The sequence below is a fragment of the Nyctibius grandis genome, chromosome 17, assembly GCF_013368605.1.
Source record: "Nyctibius grandis isolate bNycGra1 chromosome 17, bNycGra1.pri, whole genome shotgun sequence".
Classification (NCBI taxonomy): Eukaryota; Metazoa; Chordata; class Aves; order Nyctibiiformes; family Nyctibiidae; genus Nyctibius; species Nyctibius grandis.
This window is the reverse complement of record NC_090674.1, coordinates 11,686,376-11,708,817: the sequence shown is the minus strand read 5'-3', so window position 1 is coordinate 11,708,817 and position 22,442 is coordinate 11,686,376. Positions and strand designations below refer to the sequence as shown.

At 61.9% G+C, this 22,442-nt stretch overlaps 1 protein-coding gene across 1 annotated transcript; it reads right to left on the bottom strand.

The window, feature by feature from the left end:
• Positions 1-647: 647 nt before the first annotated feature.
• On the bottom strand, positions 648-21,353 carry SNX27 (sorting nexin 27). The gene is made up of 12 exons (XM_068415273.1): positions 21,050-21,353; positions 13,497-13,728; positions 10,599-10,791; positions 9,281-9,345; positions 8,629-8,733; positions 7,504-7,582; positions 6,133-6,296; positions 5,453-5,542; positions 3,770-3,919; positions 3,526-3,654; positions 3,254-3,313; positions 648-794 (listed from the first exon to the last, which is right to left on the bottom strand). The coding sequence occupies exons 1-12, from the start codon at positions 21,328-21,330 to the stop codon at positions 747-749; spliced, it is 1,596 nt and encodes a 531-aa protein (XP_068271374.1). The 5' UTR covers positions 21,331-21,353; the 3' UTR covers positions 648-746.
• Between the last annotated feature and the right edge of the window lie 1,089 nt (positions 21,354-22,442).

Sequence of the window (22,442 nt, the reverse complement as noted above, 5' to 3'; positions counted from 1 at the left end):
CCCTTTCGTGCCACCGATGAGCCCCTTCGCGGGGGCCGGTGAGGACACGGGGGGGGGGGGGTCCCCGCACCTCTCCCACCCCCCCCGGGGCTCCTGAGGCCGAGGGAGCACAAATCCAATTACTGCGGCTCTGCGCTAATTAACTCCCGTCCCAGCCCTCGCCTTTGCTCTCTCCCGGCTGCCGCAGCCCCCCCGGGACCCCCAAACTCACCCCAAACCCCCATGGGCACGGGGGGGTGCACAGAGTCCCCCACCCTGGGGTTATAAATCAATTTTCCCCTTTATCTCCCCAGCAGCTGCGGAGGGAGCGGGGACAGGGTCACGGTCACGGCCACAAAGGCTCCCCCGGGGACCCCCGAGCCCCCTCCGCCGGCTCCATCTGGGCCCGTCCTCGCCCCGGGGGTCCTCCTGCCCTCTCCCAGTGGGGTGGGGGGCAGAAACCCCGAACCGAGGGGCAGAAACCCCCCACCGAGGGGCAGAACCCCCACCCGAGGGGCAGGGAACGGGGCTGGGGAGCTTTTTTGGGGCTGGTTGGTGGGTTTTTTTCCATCCTTCTGTCCGTCCGTCTGCCCAGCCCAGCTCTGGCTCCACAGCACAGTCACGGCCCCGAGCTGCTCGACCCCACAAACACACCGTCACAACCCGCGTTATTATTAATAATATTTAGTTTAAGGGCTTTAATACAATAACAGAATTGTAAGTGTTAATGGGGGGGGGGGGGGGTTACGTCCTTCCGTGCCGAGGGGCTAAGTGGCCGCGTCCCTCTGCTGTGACCTGACCAGCTGGAAGATGTTCTGGAAGAGAAGGAAAAGGGCGTTCAAAGATTAAAGCAGGGCAGGAAGGAGGCCGGGAGCACCCGGGGATGGGCTGGGTCCCCCCCGGTGTCCCCCCCTCCAGAGAAGGGCCGGGGGCTGCCGATAACCCACGTTACCCCCAGCGAGAGCCAACAGTGAGGATGGAGCCGCTTCCCCCGGCTTGGCCATGGGGTCACCGGTCGCTGCCCCCTGCCCGCAGCACGGTCCCCCTCCCACGCCTTCACCTACGAGGTCCCAGCCACCCCGATGTCCCCAAACGGAGCCTGTCACCCGCGGGACGCCAGCCCCCGAGCCCCGGAGCTGCGGGGGGCTCAGCCTCCTCCGGAGGGACACAACAGGAGCCACTGTGTCCCCCCAGCCCCAGCAGCGGGGACAGCGAGGGCCCCCCAAGAGCCGGGCTCTCCTTTCTCGGCGCGGTGGCAGCGTCACCAGCAGCGTCTGCGGCTCACGCAGCACCAACACCCCCAGAGCCGCCCCCAATCCCACCCACATCTTTATTTTACACCAGGGAGAGAAAAATCACCGAGGGACGGGTCAGAAACACCCTGCTCTGGGAACGACCCTCCCGCCCCTCCTGCCGGTGCTGGGACGGGGCAGCGTTGGGGGGTGCGTTGTGCCCCGCAGGGAGGTTTGGGGCAGGGGGTGACCCCCGGAGCAGAGCTGGGGGGAAGGGGCGATGCCCTGGGGGGGTGCAGGGGGGTTGGGGGTGCTGGGGAGGGGCGCGGAGCCCCAGGGCGGCTCACCCGACCTGCGGCGCTTTGCTCAGCGTGAGCAGAGCCCTCGCGGGTCCCCCCTGACATCAAACACCCGCTTTCAAGCCCGAAGCTGCGATGCAGGAACACCCCCAGCCCGCCCCGGGCAGCCCCGCGTGGTGCCCGGGCACCGAGGGTTTACCCTCGTTATCGTGCCGGATCTGGCAGAGGAAGCGCTGCCGGGGCGGGAGCTCCCACACCCCCACGCTCCGGGGCTCCTTCCTGCGCGGGTGACGCATCCCCCAGCGTCTGCGCCAGCTCTGGGGGCAGCCAGACGGCGGCTCCGGCCCTCTGACGCCCAACACCACGGCTCCCACCCGAGGGGCACCGACCTGGCCCCGCGCCGCCGCGCTTTCCCTCTCACAACTCAAACAACCTGCAGCTATTTCCGACGTAGAAGCTGCAGCGGGAGCACGGCGAGACGCTGGGGCCAGGGGTGTCACAAGCCTCATCCATGCCTACGCTACGGCAAAACGTAGCCAGGGTTGGAGCTGGGGTTGGAGCTGGGGGTGTTTAGCCTGGAGAAGAGGAGGCTCAGAGGTGACCTTAGTGCAGTCTACAACTACCTGAAGGGAGGGTGGAGCGGGGTGGGAGTCGGCCTCTTCTCCCAGGCAACCAGCGCCAGGACAAGAGGACACAGCCTCAAGCTTGGCCAGGGGAGGGTCAGGTTGGACATTAGGAAGCATTTCTTCTCAGCAAGGGTCATTAGCCATTGGAAGGGGCTGCCCAGGGAGGTGGTGGAGTCACCATCTCTGGAGGGGTTTAAGAAAAGCCTGGACATGGCACTTAGTGCCCTGGTCTAGTTGCCATGATGGTGTCAGGGCAATGGTTGGACTCAATGAGCCCAAAGGGCTCTTCCAGCCACAGTGATTCAGGGATTCTGTGGAAGGTGCTGGGATAAAACCCTCCCAGGGGACACCCCAGAGACAGGCAGGCAACACCCACGGCTGCTCCCTGGGGCGGCCTGAAGCAGGTTGAAGCGTTTGGCTTTAAACCCTGCCCAGGCTGAGCGTTGCCAGGGGAGGAGAGAGGCGCGGTGGAAGGTGCTGAACACACAGCAGAGCTGCCCAGGGCGTCTGTCAGCCCCTCAAGGGCTCTGCTCCCCGCTGCAGAACAGAGGGAACCACACGCCCCAGCCTGTGGCTCGCAGGATCGCGTCCCAAGGAGGGGAGGGCAGGGGAAGGCAGCAGCAGGGCGGGCTGGCTCGCGTGCACCTCCCTGCCCGGGGCTCTGAGCCAGGTCTAGGTGCAGCTCCGGCAGTAGAAGGCTGAGCAGCACGTCAGGCTGGGAGTCAGGGAAAAACCAACCCCAAAACCTCTCCGTGCTTCTCAGCAGCGTTTCGCCGGAGGCTCTCGCGATCCTTTCTGAATAATTCAGTCTCTCCGGAGGACGTTTTGCCACCTGCCCTCGACAGCCGACGTCGGGGAGCGCCCGGCCGCAGCCTGGGGACGGGTTATCCCGGGCAGTCACACCTGCACGAGGCTCCCCCAGCACCCGGAGCTCCAGGAACACCCTCCGCCAAGCCCAGGCCTTGGGAAGCCGCTCGCCCTGCCCCGCGCTCCCTCCGGCCCCAGTATCGCCGCTCAGAGCTCCCCATCGCTCCCCGTAAGGACCAGGCAGAAACGCTCGCCACAAAGATCCTCCTGTGGAAGGCGGAGCCGTTGCCCTGCAGTCACGGGTTCTTACCTCCTTCCTCCACTTGAGCTCGCAGAAAACCCGTTCGAAGCACTCGTGCATGTAGTTGAACTGCGAAGAGAAAGCGGGGATCCCTGAGCGGTGCCAGCAGCCCTGGCTGCCAGCCCCAGCTCCCCGGGCTACGGGCTCCTCCTGGTGGCCACCAGCCCCTGCGTCTCCTCCCACCCCAAGAGCTGGAGCACGGGGCTGCTCCTCTGGCTTCTAGAGGGAAAAGAGGCTTGGGGCTTTTCCTTAGCAAGGCTGCAGGGGACAGGGGTACTCACATAGGGGGTGAAGATTTTAACCCATCGGGGTTTCTTCTCTCCTCGCGCGTACTCGAAACAGAACGCCATGCCCTCCTCGTCCGTGTCCCACCGCTGCATCTCGTCCCACTCGAACGCTATGACCTGGTTCTGAGGGCAGACGGCGCCCGGGTGAGGCCAGAGCCCTCATGGGGACGCGGCGCTGGCCCAAAGCCGGGGTGGGGGCCGAGCCCGGCTCCCGGGCCCCCCCGGCACAACCCCTCACCTCCAGCTGGCCCTCCTCTGTGCAGGCGTGGAGTTTAAAGTGCTTAATGCTGATGGCTGTGATGACGTGTCCCTTCCGCCGGGAGTCGCAGGAGCAGTGGGGGAAGATGATCTCGTTGTACCCCTCGCACGTCCGCAACATGTTTAAATACTGCGGAGGGAAAGCCGCAGGCGTCAGCGCGCTCGGGCGAAGGGGACCCCTGCACCCTCCTCCTCCTCACACCGCCTCCCTCTCGGCAATCCCTGGCTTCCCCCAGCGTGGGGAGGCCGGATCCCCTCCAAAGGGAACCCAAAGCCCACCGCAGCAGGGCTGTGCCGGGCGAAGGAAGGGGCCAAACCCCCCAGCGTCGTGCTCCGGGCGGGATCCTGAACACGGTGGGAGGAGGGGGATGAAGGGCTTCGACTCCACAGGCTCTCTGGGACACAGACGTTGTCTGCCTGAGCTCCCGCTGCACCAGGGCCCTACGGCGTGTGGGGATATGCCCTTTGGGAGGGTTCAGATCTTTGGTCATTAGAAAACCGGTGAGAGGAGCAGAAACAAGAGAGCCACGAGATAACACGCAGGAGGAAGCATCTGTTGACTGATCCTTATCATCAGTTAATAATTGACCTCAGCTCAGCAGTGCAGGTGACCCTTCTGGTGCCCACCCCAAGGCAGTCCCACAGCAGGGACCTCCAAGAAGCCAAAAGGGCTTTGAGAGGCCCAAGCAAGAGCAGACAAGCTGGAGAAGGGGGTCCCAGGGCCAGGGCAGCCTGCGCTCACCCCGTACTGGCAGCCCCGAGCAACCCAGGCAGAGATTTACAAGTCAAATTCTTCTGCTGTTTGATCTTCAAGCCAAGCTTGTGCCTGGCAGAGGAGCTCAGGGCATCCCCTTCACCAAGCCAGGCTCACCCAGCCACACCAAGCCCCCGAGCATTCGCTGGGCGAAGTGATAAGAGGCAGAAAATCCCCGAGCAGACAGCGAGCTCTGACACGGGATTTGTGATGTGGGAAGACTTCTGGACAAAAAAAAATAAACTAAGGCACCAAGGGGGCAGGAACTCACATCGCAGCCAGCCCAGGACCCACCCCTCCTTGGCCAGCCCAGCACCACCACCCCAGAGGCAGACTGAGGTGGAAAGAGACCTTTGCCTCTCCCTGAAGGGCTGCAGGTGGAGGATTGCTGCACCACCGATAAACACCTCACCTTTCAACACCGGCAATCACCCACCAGGCTCCTCTGCTGCCTTGTCTGGAGCCCAGCCAACGGGTGAGCTTGCCAAGGACACGCCGCTGCTCCAACGTGCCAGGCGCGATTGTGGTTCATGCCTCGGTCGACCCTCGGGCAGGGCCCAGCCCCGTGCCTGGCACTCCTGCGTGTCTGCCTGCCTGCCAACCCCTCCTGCGCTCAGCCCACCCCCCACAGCTCTCCACAGGTACTGCTCTCCATGGCAGGTGGGTTTTTCAAGGCTGTGTGTGTAGAATCACAGCACGGTTTGGGTTGGGAGGGACCTTAAAGCCCATCTAGTCCAACCCCCTGCCACGGGCAGGGACACCTTCCACCAGACCAGGTTGCTCCCAGCCCCATCCAGCCTGGCCTTGAACACTGCCAGGGAGCGGGCAGCCACAGCTTCTCTGGGCAGCCTGGGCCAGGGTCTCCTCTCCAGACACAGCTCTGCAAACGGGACAGGCAGGATAACTCACCATGACCATCTTTCTCTGCTCACACAGCTTCTGTAACTGGTAGGACTTCTCCTCTGCTTTGATGTAGCCTTTCTTGACATCATCAACAGCCTGAACAGAAACAGGGAAAGGAAGCCCAGGAGGTCAGACTGGAGTCACTGAGTCACAACGCTCTCCTTCCCCTGGCTGGCCCCGAGGCTGCGCTCAACAGCCACCCAAACCCACGGCCCCAGAAGGTGACCAGTGTCCCCAGAGAAGCAGAGGGATGGCCAGGCTCAAAGAGGTGGTTCTTCACGCTCGCTGACTCCTGCCACGAGCCTACAGCTGATGGGTGCCCAGGGGGACTTTGGAAGGATGTCCCCTGGCGAAAGAGGGTGGATCTGGAAGTGCTGGTACCTTCAACCCTGCTTTAGCCTTCAGCCCCAGGCAAGGCCGGGCTGGCACAGCCCCTGCACTCCAGACACAGCCGCAGATATCTGCCTCTGAGCTGGTCATCCTAGACTGGCTTTACAGGGGCAGTGGGAGAACACGGCTCTTCTTGGACCCACTTCATCCCTGAGCATCTGCATCAAGTGGAATCGCAGGCAGAAACGTCCCCTCTCCTCAGGGTGAGCAGGGAGGAGTCTGTTCCCATCTCCACTGACAACACACACTCGTGTCGCCCGACCTCCAGTAAAGAACCACAGCTCCTGGGCACCGACCTGATGGAAGAAGTAGGTGACTGCCAGGTCGTTATCGTTGAGCAGAACCTCCTCCTCTGTAGTGAAGAGCCATTTTCGGATGGTCAGGCACGTCCCCGGCACCGCCGAGGTGTAGTTCTGCACGTAGAGTTTGTGGGGGAATTCGTTGGGCGCCAGTTTGCGCACTGGAAAAGCACGAGACGTGGAGGTGAGCGCAGAGCCCCCCCAGCCTGACCCCCAGCTCTGCTCCCCTCTCCTCCCCGACCCAACACAGCCTTTTTCAACACCCATTTCCACAGCGTCAGACCACGCTGGTCCCTCAGAGCCGCCTCTTGTGCACAGGCAGGATCTGTGCGAGGACCTACACCCTGTCCTCACGGCGTGGGGGGACTGGAGAAGGTCCCCCCCGTCCCCAGAGCCTGACCACAACCCGCTGCATTGCTCGGCCAGGCTGGAGCAGCCGGGCCACCCGCGAGCCCCTGCCGAGACATTTACTGTGTTCAGCGGCACGCCAGCACCCCGGGACCCTCACAAAGCGACCACAAACCCGGTGGCAGAGGCAGTCCTGCGATGCCAAGACTTTCACGGCAGACTGGTGATCTCTGCTGCCCCAGGGTCGGCATGGGAATGCAACCCCAGCCTGCTCTGCGAGATGAGGCACTTCAGGAGGGCTTTAAGTAGCTCAAAATTGCCCCGTCCGCTCAGCCAGAACCTCGTGAGCACAAGGAACGGCCCCAGAAATCTCCTCCTACAAGGCACAGTTCGCCGTAACAACAGGATGAGTTTGAGGCGTGTAGAGATGACGGTGCCCAGCTGGGCATGAGAAACACACTTGGCTTGAAACCCAGCACGGGGAAAAAATAAACACACCAACGAACCACTGCACCCATTTTGTGGTGCGACCACGACACTTTGGCCTCTCTACAGCTCCAGCGAACCCGACGTGAAGCTGGGTGAAACCAGAGTGCTGCGGCCAGGGACGTGAGCAGCAGCCAGGAGACCTCGGCACACGCCGCGCTGGAAGGACGGCGGTTACTGAAGTGCCAGAGCCGCTGCCCAGGATCCCACAGCCACGCCTCAGAGACCACCAGGATTTAACCACGGAAGGAGAGGTGAGAAGCTAAGATGCAGCTTGCAGCACATCCCCTCCAGGGCCTGGACACCGACCTACACCTGTGTGCAGACCGAGTGTGCCCTCGACCCTCTTTAACTGCTTCAGAAAGGGCAAGTCGAGCGGCAGCAAAAAAAGCCCCGGAGGGCTCCTCATCACCAGAGCCCCCCGCGCCTGCCCGACTCCTCCGGGGCTCCTGACTCTGTAAGACCCAAACCAGAGTGCCACCGGCCCGGCCAGCGCGGCCAGGCTTGGCAGCCCCGAGGGATGACCACACTTACCGAAGGAGTGGTTGATCACTTCAAACAAGGCGAAGTAGTTTGCGGTAATACTGTCCATCCCGACCTTGGCAGCCACAGCCTGGAGAGCAACCGGACGGGAACACAGGGTGAGCGAAGCAGGAGCCAGCGGCTGCCCGGCCCCTCCGGGCCACGCTGCCTTCGTGCAGGTCACTCCCAAGTGCTCCCTACCCCGAGGTGTCAGTCACCACGGAAAACCTGAATTTTACCCTTCCAGTAACACCAGATGTTTCCTTAAGCGAGGGCTTAGACTCTCCTGCTTTCACCTCCCTGCAAACTGCTCTAGATTTTACGTGCCACCATGGCTGACAATTAGGTCACCTTTTCTTCTGCTGCCTCCAGCTCCTGACAGGAGAGCCGTCCACACGTCCCCCAGGAGTTTGCTCCAACAAACGCTTCAGTCCTGCACGCTGCTGCCACAGCCAGAACTGAGAGACCTCAGCAGAGGTGACGTGAAACCCAACGGGCTGCGTCCCAAACCCCACCTGCAGCTCCCTGCTCTCTCGCAGCCCTCGGGCTCCCTCGCTTGCACCAACATTTTTAGCTCCCCTTTCAAAAAGGGTCTCCCCAGCGTCATATTATTCCTCCTAATTCATCACCAGCTCCCACTCTTCCTCCTGCAGTGCTGGCTGAAGTCAGTTGTCCCTAGTTTTCCACTGGAAGCACTCAGCCTCTGGCCACTCGCAAGCCTGTAACCCGGCAGGAGCGTTCCCCAGAGGGCCACCACCCTTAACACCCAACTTGCCACCCCGCCACACAGCCACAGCGAGACCCGCAGGCAGCTCTTGGATCCAGCTCCGGCACCGCAGCCGTAACACACAACCTGGTGCTTGCAGCCATCCGCCAGCTTTCAGATATTATCAGTGAAAATTAATGCAGCGACGGCCCTGTCCCCGCAGCCAAGCCTGCCAGCGAAAACGCTGCTTCAGCACGGCGGGAGGCTGGAGCTCCCCAGCGTCCCCGTCCTCTGCTGCAGCAGAGCAGCGTCACCGATGCCCAGCTGTGCTCGAGGGGAGCGGGGAGAAGGTAAGTGGGTGCCCAGGGGGTCTCAGGTAACGTCCGAATCACGTTCATCTTCCAGTCAAGGCCAGAAAAGGAGCCGCTCACCTGGTACACCTGGTCTGTCGTGCTGTTCTTTTTGACTCTGACTGTCACCGTCGTTATGTCTGGTAAGGCCACCCGGAGCTCCACGTCCGAGACGCCGTTGTAGTTCTGAAGGATGGAAGGAGAGAGGAGAAATCAGCATCACACAAACAGCCCCGAGCCCTACGGACTACTTATTGCCTCGCACTGGCTAATTAAAACGGTCACTGCTAACGACCAGCTGCTCTGCAAGCCTCAGGAATGCCATTCCAGTCTGCACCAGAGAAATTCTGGAAGAGGGAAGATGGGAGCTCTGCTCTGAGACAGCCAGCTGGGCAACCCGCCTCAGCCCACGACGGGGCAGGATTTCCCACTCACGGGTTCGCCAGTGAAGAGCGAGAGAAAGCTCTGGGACACGGCGGCTGCGTGCGCCACGGAAAGGTTGGAAAGAGAACAACAGCCGAAGGGCACGTGGCAGCTGCGCTACGGAGGAAAGGTTTCCGATGTGCAACAACAGCCAACTGCAGCCCTGACTGTTTGCCACGGCTTCCACTCAACCAGCCGAGGCTTTGGCAGGGAACATCCCTGCTCTGCGCTCCAGTTTCACCGAGCGTTTGGGGCCTCTGTACCAGGGAAGGTCGGGGCAGAGCCTCGGCGCCGCCGCCCGCGTGCCTACCTCGTCCGACTCCGACAGGAACTCCTGCATGATGTCGCTCTCCCCGATGACACGTATGGAACACACTGCAGGACAGAGCGCGGGTCAGCGGGGTGCCCGGGGCGAGGGGGAGCCCTCCCCTCCCCTCCCCGACCCAAAGGCAACGTGGAAATAACAACTGTGTTCTGTGGGCGGCGTGAAACAAGGGTGGTGTTTCCAGCCTGGAAAAACCTTCTCAAAGCAAGTGCTTTGCGGGCTGTATCAGGTGTCCTGGCACGGAGACTGATCCAGCCTGAATCCCCTACAACAGCGGGCGAACAGAGGTGTTGAGTAACTCACCAAGATATTCCCCGTGGGTGAAGCCCAGGCTCCAGGCACACGGCCAACAGGAGGTTTAGACTATGCTTAAAAGTGGGCAAGAATTCCATACACAGTGCTCTTGCCTCTAAAAAAACAGTTATTCCAGAGGGACTGAAAGTATTGGGGAATTTAGGCCAAGTTCAGCAGATGATTTGGACCCGAAGTGTGTCACGTTGCCTCTAAAGCCACCAGCCCGCCCCTTCTCCGGCCAGCTGGTAACCGAGGACGAGGACGAACGCGCTGGGCAAGGCAGGGCTGAGGTCAGGGCTGAACCTGACCCACGTCCGTCCCACGGGGAGAGGGGGCTTCACGCCCAGGCGCTGGGTAGGGGAGGAGGCTGTCAACTGACACAGATTAACTGAGCTGCTTCCAGGCAGCGAAGAAAATAACACAGCACCGCAGGAGCGAGGGGTCATTGCTCCCCAAACCCCATCTACAGCCTCTCCACCACAAAATGTGGGGTCAGATCTTCTAGCCAGGCACTCTGATACAGAGAGAAGGTTTTGCACACATCTTCCCATCATCTGAACTCAACCTCCAGGCAGCTCCTGCCGCCGGCGTCACAGTTCTGATTAACGAGGACCGAAGCGCTCAGCCGTGAGCAGGCTCGGGTCACTGCCGGGTGAGCTCAGCTCATGACAACGGCCTCAAACACAACCTTCTCCCTGCTCCAAAGCTTCCCTCCTCCTCCCCGTGCTCCCTCATCTCCAAGATTACTGGTGAGCAACATGACACTACCAATAAAAGCTCGTTGTGCGTTAACTAACGATAGGCTAACACACAGACCATTAAGCCGTGGCAAGTCTGAGCTCCCTCTCCCCACCTCAGCCGTAACATCCAACCCAGCTACACACGAGCTCCTTCCCCTTGCAGGTAAACAAACACCCATGAAGTTTCTGACCCCCCCGTGGAAGGATGTACCCTGAGGATTCGCTTCCCCGCTCGCGAGGCCGGCGGCGTGCAGCTCCCGGCTCCGTACCTTTCTCCAGGTACTCCTCCAGCCCTCGCCGCCGGGCGTCCAGCTGCTGCTCCGACAGCGAGAAGGGCCATTTCCCCGGGAGACGGGGGAAAGTGAAGTTGGCAAATTCCCGTTTCAGGTTCTGGTGCAGGATGGCGAACTCCCGGTACCGCTTGGAGCAGAGCTGGCGGCCCGCCATGTAAACGTTGTAGACCTGCAGGGAGGAGAAGAGGCTCGCTGGGGCGAGAAAAGCTTCCAAATCCAAACCCACAGCAGCACAGCTCTGCCTTCCCAGACCCACAGGCAGCACAAGGCTAAATAAGGATGGTTTGAGCTGGGATGAGAAACTGGTATGAATAGTTAAACCCGCTGCTGCCGATGATGGAGCTGGGGGATGTCCCAGCTACCTCCATCCAACAGCAGCAGGATCAGCGCAGGTTCAAGGCACCTTCTGCTCCAAAAGGAGAGGAAAAACACCCAAACCCTTTACAAAAGGCCCCGAGCCCCGACGCAGCCATCACGGATTTCACCTGGGCCATCTCCTGCCAACCGTGGGGCAGAGCCCAGGGGAGAGGCAGCGTGAAACCCTTTAGGAACACCCACGTTAACTAGTTCACTCGCTGTGTGCGCTCTTCCAGCTTCCTTCTGGACACGGCCGAGGAAACAGGGCTGCTGTCCCGAACAGGAGGACACAGAGCAGGGTTACGGTCGCGGGACGTCTCTCAGCGCCGCGATGCTCTGCAGGGAATTCCCTTCCCGTTCATTAACCAGCCGCCTCCATTTCTAAAGCCAATCTGCTCGGTCTCATGGGCAAGTCAAACAAGCCCTTATCTCGGCGTGGCTAATAGGCTCTCGGCGATAAGGAGGTCCCAAACAGCAGCGTTACCTTAATTAGCTCCACACGGGATGCGGCGGGGAGGAGGGCAGGCTCACGCTCTTGCGTGTCGCACAAGGGAAGCGTCTGCGACCGCAGCCTGTCCTCTCGAGGGGAGCATCCCCCCCCACCAGCCCCCCGAGGCCAAGGGCTGGCCGAGCACAGAGGTGGAGGCTGGCAGGGGGCACGTGCCAAAGACACACCAAGGGGGCTTCAGCGGTGTTCAGAAGACTCACGACCCCAACGTGCTCCCAGATGAGGGCCTGGAGCAGCCCCTGCTCACTCGCCCTCCACGTCTGCGCTCCAGATACCTGCCTGACAGCCTCCATGAGGGGAAAGCACTCCAACAAAACCACAGCTTCCTCCTTAAAAAGCAGCACGTGTTCAACCCTTCCGGCATCGCCACGAGGGTGCCACGACGGGGCTCGATGCAAACAGCAGCAGCTGCTGCCAGTCCAGAGGCTCCCTCTGCCCCCTGCACTGTGCTGCTTCACAAACCTCTCGTTTCTGGCACCCTTTTTCTCCTGCCCCGTCAGGCACTCCTGATCCGATGGCACACCTTGCCCAGCAGCATCCCGCCAGGGCTGGCAGAGGAGGGCGCAGGGAAAGCGCGCGCTCCCCGCGAGGCCGTGGATCCACGAGGATCCTCTCTGTCCCCTTCAGAGACACGACGCCAGGGTGACACACTGAAGGGACACGCTGAAGGGACACGCTTTGCACAGGAGCCTGGCTCTTGTGGCGAGCCGAGCGCTGCTGAACCCTCTCCACCCTTCCTCCCTCACACACACGCTGTTTCTGCACACAGATGCTGGCTCGTGTCTTCCTTGGGAACGTGCCTCAGGAAGGAGAGGAAAAAGTGATGAGCCCGTTTGTCATCTGCCTCCCGGCACTTCACACTTCACGTGTCCCGAGGGCGGCTGCTCCAGCCAAACCCGGCTCCCTGCCCCGGCGCACGGCACAGACCTTCCAGCCACGAGGCAAAGCAGCAGCACAACAACGCCCGACACTCGTCCAGAGTCCCTCCGCCTCGCCGCCCGCCCCCACCGACGGCCCCACTGTTCCCTGGCAGCACGAAGGGCAGCAGGAAAGGATGGGGACGCGGGCAGGACCGCGCTAACCATCACTGGCTACTCGCTGCGGGAAGAATCCTGCCCTTGTGGCACGCTGCCGCCTCCACCAGTCGCTGCCTGAAACTGGGAGCCAGCTGGGGGCCGGCTGGCGGCTCTGCTGACCCTCGCTGCAGCTCGGAGGTGCTGGAGGACGGGGCGATCGGGATGAAGCCCCCCGAGTCTGCAAGCCGAGCATCTGTGAACTCTACACAGGCCAGGCTGACCGAGGAGGTTAAACACACCCGAACGCTGCAAGAAGAAACAGTTCTGCAGACGAGTGTCTTTGTCCAGCCCGTTTTGGGTCCCTCGCCAAACACCTCCTCCCCAGCCACAGGCAGCCCTGACGAGCCGGGATCAGCCTCAAGCCTCAGAGGATGCGCTGTCAGGCACTCAGGCGACAGATCACCTTACCTAGGAAAACGATTGCCAGCCTCCCCAGTAAATGCAAGAGAAGAGGCAGGGAACCCACAGGAAAAAGGCTTCTCACAGCTATTTACACCAACACTCCCCAAAGGGAAAAGGGAGATGGAAAAGAAAAGAAATTCTGGAGGTGGGAAGCTGTGCTTCAAGACATCTGCTCCCTTTGCTTTACATCTATCACAGATGTCCTCAACACCTGGTATAACACAGGAGGTACAAATATGAAAGCTTACACGAACAAAAGAATAACTTCCTACTTAACCTTCATGAGAGATCAAGCTATTCCAGATACAGCAATGAAAAAGCTTCCCAGCACAGAGGAAACAGCCGCAAAGGAATAACCAAGGACAGCAAGAGCAAAGGGGGGCAAGACAGTGTCAGAAACAGCCACTGATAAACTCATGTCCCTCCATCCTGAAGGCAAACAGAGCGTTGTCACCACCTGTCCCTAACAGCGAGGAGCACGCCAGCTCAGGGCGCCGACACCCAGCAAACACCATCCAAGCCCATACTGACCACAAACTTCTCGCCGTTCTGCTCCACGTGCTTGTACGTGGGGATGGAGATGGGCACGGCCTGTTTCTCCGTGTAGTCGTAGAAGGACTGCCCCAAAGAGTCATCGCTGGGGTCGAGGTTGTCTGCCTCGTGGGGCGGCACGGACAGCACCGTCAGGATTAGCTCCTTCTCCCCGGCGCGGATCAGGTCCACCACTTGCTTGTGTGTCGCTCCTTCGACGTTCACCCCGTTCCTGGGAAGAGAAAGCAGAAAAGCCATGAGCCAGGCAGAGGTGACGGCAGAGCCCTCGCACCACGCCGGGAGCAGCCCAGACATCCATCATGTGCCTGCTTCCCCTCCAGCCTCCACTGCTCTGCTCGCTCCAGCTTCACTCTGGTCTAAACGTCACTAATTTTTCCTGTCGATGATTTCTGGGGTTATTAGTTACCGAATGTTTAACGACTTCAGACACAACTGAAACTCCCTTAAGGCTCGGGCGCCCCCTTCAACAGTTAACACTGGTTTTGTGGTTTTACCATCTCCCAACGGCACGACACGGCGCGTTGGCCCGCGGAAAGCGAGCCTCCCCCCGCCAGCACGGCGAGGAGACCACAGAGCCGGGGAAGAAACCACCGAACACGTCACGCACGCTGCTCTGCCAGGGCAAAGCCCACCTCCCGACCCTCTACAGCTCCAGAACGCGAGTGAATTTCCCTAAACCCGAATCGACGCGGAGCCTTCTTGCGCTGTCCCTCCGGCAGGGGCATCCCCACCCGGACAGGGCTGCGAGGGGCTCCCCAACGCTCTTGCCACCCCCCCAGGGAGCTGGGAAGAAGCTGTCTGCAGGCAGGTGCTGGTTACGGTCAGCCTAGCTCGGTATTCGCCATGACTAGGGGCTCGCGTTGGCTGAGCTGGATGAGCTGAAGACAAGGTAACCCTGCAGTGCTCGTCACCACGTTCCTGTCGGCAATTGCCTCCCTGCGGCTGTGGTCCAGCGCGATGCTGAAGAGCCTGCCAGGAGAGGCCGGGGCTGAGGCTCCGGCCCGTGACCCGAGGCAAGGGCAGGAGCCCCGGCACGCGCGGGGCGAGATCAGGCGCCGCCGGCCTCAGCACCCGCCCGGTGCTACGGGGGAAGCCGAGCTCCGGGAGTTACACCGGGTTATGCTTAACAAAAGATCTCCAGCCTGCGGTTCTGCAAGCTCCTGCCGCAAAAAACACCTGCTGGGGCCAGAGCAGGCGGGTGTTTGCTCACCGTAATGAATGTAAAAGCCTCTTTGAGGCTGAGTTTCCAAAGCACCAGGCCAAGGACAGTGAGCAGCGGCTGCAGGCTGGCACGGTCCCCTGGCTGGAAGGAGGATGAGCTGTCAGAGCACCACTCGCTCCCCCAAACCTGCTCTCTCTGCCAGCACGGGGCAGCAAACGCCTCGCTCACCAGCTGCGTCTGAACCCGGGAACACTGACCGACAAGCTCTTGGCAAGAGCAGGAACCGCCGACAAACACCGGGAGACCCCGAGGACGAAGCACACGTTCGACAAAGCAATATCCCCATTGTGCCGGTGCTAACGAGCAAGATCCCCGAGACACAGAGAAGAACATTTCACTTCTCCCATTTGTGTGCCAAATGACTCATTTTCTGCAAAGACTTCTTCAAATTTCCCAACTATCTGTCTGTCAAGAGACGACAAGGAAATTACCCCAAGAAATTCTGCAATAAGCTTCCTGGAGATGAAGACCACGGCCTGTCTCTGCACTCTGTTCTCCCCCACCCAGCCCTTCGCACCTCCCAGCTCCTGACGCCCGGCTCGAGGCACGCCTGGCTCCAGCTCTGCACGTTCAGCCCGTACAATCCCATACGTCACCGAGCAGCTCCCTGCACTCCTGCCTCTGTGACACACCGGCTCTCGCCAATATCCAGCCGCGGGAGAGACTTTAAGCGCTGTGCCGAGACAACAGCAGCGGTGACAGATTACTCTCTGCTCCAAGAAGGGCTGATGAAGGAAGGAGAGTGCTGAAGAGGAGATCCAGCGACAAGGGCAGTCGCCACGGGATCAGCAGCCTCGCTGGGAGAGGCTCTGGGAATAACGACGAACAGCTAATGAGCTTACGGGACACGGCGGCGCAGGACGGCTCCAGGCTGGCCGAGGCAGCTGCAGGAACAGGCGCTCTGTCTTCATCCCTCTCCCTTCTCAAACCCAGCTAGCGCCAAACCAGCTCCACGCGATGCCACCGGCGCCTTACGGGGCGCGTTGGCAAAGGGGCAGCCGCGGCGACGGTGCCGGCTCCCTTCCACCCCTCCTCGGAGAGCGACGCCTTCACCCAACCGACCCTGCAGCTTTCACAGCCCCAGCTCCTCGCAGCTCAGCCCGGAGCAGCGTCACGTTTCCCACTCGCATGACACACCCCAGACCGTTCCAGCTACGCTGTTCCCCCCGGCCCGCCCCGTCCCCAAAGCCAGCCGGCCGTCGGCACGATCCTTCCTCAAACTGAGCCATCCTGTGGCGTGACCCTGCCGCAGAGGCCGAAGCAGCACTTCCCCATTTCTAACCACCAGCCTTCCTCTTCCACAGCTCTCAAACCCAGACCCTGTCCAACATTATTCCAAACAGATCAAAAAACCCAGGAAGACACTAACAAGTGCCATCCCAGCGACCTTTCCTGGAATTTTCCTTTCAACCAGGGGGAGGTTGGGATAATCACCATTTCCACAGAAGCCTCTTACAACATTTTAAGGAGGTTTTAATGTCCCCGTGCATACTGACACGCTTTGCTCCTGCCAACAGAGCGACGACTTCTCTCAAATTAACACTTCTGAAACACCCTGGAAGAAGACAAAGACCGTTAATGTTTCTGAAGGTTAAAAACTAAATACTACTGAAAAGCAAACCGGTACCGACCCCAGGGGTGGGAATCTGTTAGTCTTGCTGAGAAAGGAACAACATTTTGGACACTTGCGAAACCAAACCTGTACCAAATCCGCTCTGGAAGGTCAGGGGCAGTTAATTGCACTCAGCTCCCACGCCAGCAGCAGGAGACACGATCTAGGTCAAGGCCTCCTTGGTTTTCCTTTCCCTGAACCATCAGCAAAACCACGCTGAGAAGACCAGAGGCAGAGAGGGCTGCTGGACCGCAAGCCCCGAGGCTAGCGCCGAGCTGGGCTTTGAAGCGTAACCTTTGTGACCAACATCAAAGCAGCGACTCTCATCCGTTCCTTCTGCAGACCCAGATCCTCCTCCAGCTCAGCTCGAGCTGCTGACGGCCCAGTTCAAGCGACAGCGGCTTTGGTCTCCCAGCCACGCTCTTCCGCAGAGCTCCGAGCAACACCAACGAGCCCCCGAGGACTCTGCAGACCACACGCTGGAAACCGCCGTCACGAGACGCTCCTCCAGGGACGTCAGCGAAGGGCCCGGCAGGGTCTCACGGCCCAGCTCCTCGAACAGCCCCCCACCCAACAGCAGCCCGGAGCGCGGGTGCTCAGCGGCCTCTCATCGACGCTCCGCTCTGCAGGTCGCACTTTGCAAGCACAGGTTTGAATCCCAGTAAAAGGAAGCTCTCCCCCAGCCTTGTACTTTGTCTGTCGTTGCTCCCCAGCATTGACTGGTGAACGAGGAAGGGAAACGAGGGGTAGGAAAAAAGCCACCGCACGCGCCGGGCACCACCGTCCAGCACATCCTCTCCGTCAGGAGCCGTTCCCACCGACCCGTTTGCTTCGTTACCTCGAGCAGGAGCAGCGAGAGCAGGCGATGGAAATGGGTTTAAATTTCTCCAGCTTCAGCCATCACACCCATGCCTAGGCACAGAGTTCTGCTTAGATATGCTGCAGAAGCGTTAAAGCAGGGCAGATAAAAAGGCTCTTGCGTTTATCTAATTGTGTGCTTAATGGAAAGCCCAGCGCGCGAGGTGCTTCATTTACCCACCGCTGTTATCTCTCACAGAAGGAGATACGGGCGCAGTTTTCGCTCAAGCAGCCAGCGCCAGCCTGACTGAGCACCCTGGCAGCGCCATCAGGAGACCCAAATTATTCCCGGTTCTAATCTACAGCCTCAACCGGGCAAATCCGCTCCCCCTCCTGCGCTCCAGCGGCCCCGTTCCTAAGAGGGAGCCCAGGAGGGTCGGGGTGACGCGGGAACGCTGCTGGGAGGACGGTGTGTTTGAGGTGGGAGGAGGAAGGACACCCACCAGGAGGGCTCGCCGCCGCCACCCCCTTTTTACAGACCGTTCTGGACTTTTCCAAAGCAGAACCGGCTTTTTCTGTCCCAAGTTGATACCCAAAGCTAGACTTTAGACCAAGAAGAGCTTAATCTCCGGAGGGAATCACCTTCCACCCTGCTCGCCAGGCACGAGCTGCTCCCCACGAGGGTCACGAAGGAGCCGTCCCCCGTGGGGGTCACTCCACCAAGCCCCGTGTCGAGGGGTACGAGCCCTTCCCGTGAACCTGCCGGTGCTGCGACCGTGTCAGACGCCTCTGATGTGGGCACGAGGGATGCAGACCGCTCCTCTCCTCTGTCGGGGCACGGCACCCCCCTCCCTCGCCATCACACCTAGATGGGAGCGGGTTTCCGCCGCACGCAGGCCAACAGCACCGAGAACAAACCCCTTCCTTATCTGCTCAATTATTTTTGAGCGAGCTTCCCCGCAAACAGAGCGAGATTTCCTTCCCTGTCAAGATTAGTTATGATTGTCATTCAGGGCGATAATCAAGACCTAAATTAGTTTTCATTGTCTGTCTCCAATGCCCTCAACACCCGCGAACACACAGCCAGCTAAGCAGCTTAGCAAGCGCGCCATGGCGGTGTTGCAAAACCAGCCTTCGGGAGCGGGAGGGCTGAGCTAGGCGCCAGATACGGGAGCGTGAGGCAGGGAAGGATGGCGAGAAGGGGCTTCGCAGCGAGGACAGGAGTCTGGGGAGAGACGTGGGGCGACGGCCCCCACAGACGAGGCACCAAGTGCTGAACACCCTGTCACTCTGCAGTAACAGCCACAGCAATTCCGCCGAGGCCATGCCACGGAAGAATCTCATTTCTTGGGCTCTTGCTCCAAAAAACTCCCTCCCAGGTCGGTCTGCTCGGAGCTGCAGGAGGTGGAAACGAAGCAGGGTTCAGAGAACACCTCACCTGCACGTGCCTTCGGCGCCAAACACGACACGAGGTCTGCGAAGACGCCGAGCCGCCAGCGGCTCCTGCCGCAGCCCCCACAGCTCCACACGCGAGGTCACCGCGAGCGCCGGCCCCGCCGCGGGTCCTGCGGGCAGCCGGGCTGGGTGCCGGGGCCGGGAGGGCTGTGCCGGGTGGGCCCCGGAGCCTCCCGGGGAACCCCACCCCCACCATTGTGCGCAGGGTGCTGCTGTGCAAAGGAAGGGAAATCGCGGCTATTTTTGGAGTCTTGTTTTATTGTTTTCTACTCCAGCTCGTAACCGCGCCGAGGTTTACTTGCAGGAGTTGGGTTTTAATGGGCCCGGGGAGAATCAGCGTCCTCTTGGCAGAGCGTGCGGAGACAACGGGGTCTTCACGCCGCCAAACACGGCCGGCACCACGTAATATTTTTGGGGCTGGTTTACGCAGGCAGGTTAACGGAAGCGAGAGCCGATAGCGGAGAAGGGCGAGAGCCAATTTGGCAGGACTACAAGACGATGCACAGGCAAATTAAAAGCGACTTCTCCCGGGAGATGAGCAGCAGCAGATAAAGCAAGAAGGAATCCCCCGTCCTTCCAGCCGCTCCCCGCCCCGCGGAGGAGGAGCCTGGGGGTCCAGAGAGCCTCGAGCAAACACCCCCCGTGCCCCCACATCAACCATCCTTATCGGCTGCTCTCAGCTCCTCCAAACGCTGCCGCGTGGTTTGGCGACAGACTAAAGGTCGGGCCCTCGCCTCACGCCGGCCGAGACGCCGGGGACCGGACCCTGACTCCAGCGCCGGCCTCAAAACCCACCTCTGACCTCGAACGCGGCACCTCGCAACGCACACAAAACATTCCCCCTCAGTCAATAAACGCTGTTCTCTCAAGTAGATCCTCCAGGTGCTGAATTCACCCCCCCCAAACGGTTCCTCCGCACAGAAAAATCGCGGCGTAAAGTATTTGGGTCACACGGGAGAGAGATGAATCCCCCGAGCGAGCTTCCCGCAGGGCCCGGCCAGCTCTCTAGCCACGGGCTAGTCAGGACAGATCTTCTCCGCCGGGCCCAAACACATGCCGTTGTCCTTCACACACTGCAGCCTGCAAAGCCTGGCAGCAAAGCATTCCTGCTGCTATGAAATCCCTGTAATTAATAAGTAATTGAACTTAACCAACTCAGCATGAAGTACAAATAGGCGAGGATGAGGAGGTACCGCGCAGCTCGGCGCGGGCAGGACCGGCCCCAAGAACCACGAGACGCGGGGGAAGAGGCTGAGACAAACACACCTCGGCAGGCTGAGGCTGCGGAGGGTCCTCGAAGAGATTTAATCGATGTCAGTCCACAAACACGGGCTCAAAGTTTAACGAGGGGGTTTTTTTTGGAGGGGAGGAAGGTCAGCTCCAGCACAGCTGAAGCGCTCCCATGGGGAGATGCTTCCAGGCTCACGTTACAGCTCTCGCTGCCGAGAGCCAGCGCAGCCCTGGACAGCCCGGGGTACCGGGGACCGAGAGAAACACAAGCCCCAGCCGGGGTCCCTGAGGGGAGGCAGATCCCTGGATGTGGCTCCTACAGATCCTCCGCTGCCTCTGAGCCCTTCCCTGCTCCGCGACCCAAGGGGTGGCCCCAAAAACAGAGGTGGGGCGAGAACCTCCCCAGGGATGAGCTGGTGAAGGGGACCCCGGATTCGCCCTCAAGGGAGGGCTCTGTCCTGAGGCCGCGACCCTCAGTCCCCCCACACAGCCCCCAGAGAAGGGGATCCTCTGGAGAAGCCCCTGCAAACGAGGGCCTCGCCTTCACGGGGACGCCGCCTGTGCCCCTCCACCCCCCAAACCCCTCAGGGAGGGGGATGCTGGCCCCCCACTCCCTGTCAAAAGGGGCACCCTAAAGCTGTCAGCGAGAGGAGGGAGGCAGCCCGCACCCCTCTGTATAAAGGGGTCTCCGGGGGTGAGAGGCTGGCCCAGTCCCCCCAGCAAGGCGTCCCCCCATCCCCCAGTAAGGGTAGGCCAGACCAGGCCCCCTCATCAGGGACCCCCAAAGCATCCGGGCAGACCAACGCAGCTCCTCACAGGAGCCTCCCCTGGGGGCCCCCAAAGCCCCCGGCGAGAGAACAAACCAGCCCCCCCAGCCCTGTGAGGTCCAGCCACCCCCACAAGCCCCTCCACGTCCCCAGGGAGGGGGAGCCGGCCCAGGCCCCCATCACAGGCTCCCCCCAGCCCCAGTCGGGCTCAGCCCCCCCAGGACCCCCCCAGGTCCCAGCCGGGCTCAGCCCCCTCAGGACCCCCCCAAGCCCCAGCTCAGCCCCCCCAGGACCCCCCCAAGCCCCCCTCGGGGCTCAGCCCCCCCAGGACCCCCCCAGCCCCCCGCGGGGCTCAGCCCTCCCGCAGCGGAGGGGCGGCGGCGGGCAGCCCCCCTCGGCGGGGCGGGCCGTGCCGGCGGCGGCGGGGCGGCGGCCCCCCCGTACTCACACCTCCAGGATGCGGTCCCCCTTGCGCACCCCGGCGCGGTCGGCGGCCCCGCCGCCCAGCACGGCGCTGACATGCTGCAGCGGCGCGTACAGCTCGCCGTTGATGCTCCGCAGCTGGCCGCCCTCGCTCACTTGGCCGCGCACGTTGAAGCCGTAACCGGACTCGGACTTGACGATGCGGACGACGCGGGGCCCGCCCGGGCCCTCCGGGGCCCTCTCCCCGCCGCCGTTGCGGTGCGGCGCCGCCGAGCGCGGCAGCGCGTCCCCCTCCTCGTCCGCCATCTTGGCCGGCAGCGCCCGGCGGCCCGTCACGCGCCCCCGCCGCGCCGGCCGCCGTAGGGCCCCGCCCCCCGCCGCGGAGCACGCTGGGAATCGTAGTGCGGCGGGGGCGGGGCCTGCAGCGCGGCGGCGAGGCCGTCGCCATGGCAACGGGAGGGGGGGCGCTGTGCCCGGTGGCGCTGCGCCGTGATGTCATCGCCGTGACGTCACATCGCCGCGATGACGCTGCAGTGACGTCACACGGCCTTATAAGGCAACAGGTGGCAGAGGGGCCGTGCCACAGGCCCAGGCCACCCCACAGGGCCTGGGAGTGCGCCCAGCCAGACCAGGCCTCACCACAGGCCCCGGAGCAGGCCCGGCCCAGGCCTCACCCCAGGCCCGGGAGCAGGCCAAGCCCAGGCCTCACCCCAGGCCCGGGAGCAGGCCAGGCCAGGCCCAGGCCTCCCCGCAGGTCCCTCCGGCACCCCAGCCCCAAGGGAGCGTGGCAGGGGAGGGCCCACGTGCTCTGTGCCTGTCCTCTGTCACAGCAGGGCCCCGGCTGCCACGGAGGCAGGTGGCACAGGCCGCTCTGGGGAGCGGGAGCACCAGGGAGGCACCGAAATGCCGCAGGCTCTGGCCCAGGGCCAGCCTGGAGCAGAGGCCAGAGCCCAGCGCATGCCCCCCGCAGGGGGGCTGCTGCGAGGCTGTTCTCTGAAGCCCTCTGAGACACGCCCTGGGGGATGGCAGAGGCGGAGGAGCGCTGGTTCTGGATCCAAGAGCCACATCCCACCCTGAGCCTGGCCCCCACCCCGCCAGGCGCTGGGGACAGGCTGCTGGAGAGGGCAGCCGCAGGGGACTTTAATTCCAACCCAGAAGCAGCCAGCTGAGCCCCCGGCCTTCGCTGCCACGGCAGCCTGTGCTGACAGCGCTGGACACAGCAGCAGCTCGCTCCTGGGGAGGGGGATGTTTGACACACCAGCAAGAACAAAGAGGAAGGGAAAAGCAGGTGCAGGCAGCCACGACGAGGAGCAGGGAGCCCAGCCAGTGCAGCCCAAACACGGACTCCACAGCCCAGTCTAGTACATTCCATCGTTCACATCTATTCAATTGACTCCAGGCGCAGGGATTAAGGCACA

Bases quoted from the DNA above. Each gene is read 5' to 3' on its own strand.
- SNX27 (XM_068415273.1), bottom strand. From the start codon at position 21,330: ATGGCGGACGAGGAGGGGGACGCGCTGCCGCGCTCGGCGGCGCCGCAC. The intron at 7,583-8,628 runs GTGAGCGGCTCC...GTTGCTCTCCAG, and splicing joins CGACAGACCAGGTGTACCAG to GCTGTGGCTGCCAAGGTCGG. The intron at 3,920-5,452 runs GTGAGTTATCCT...TTCCCTCCGCAG, and splicing joins AGCAGAGAAAGATGGTCATG to TATTTAAACATGTTGCGGAC.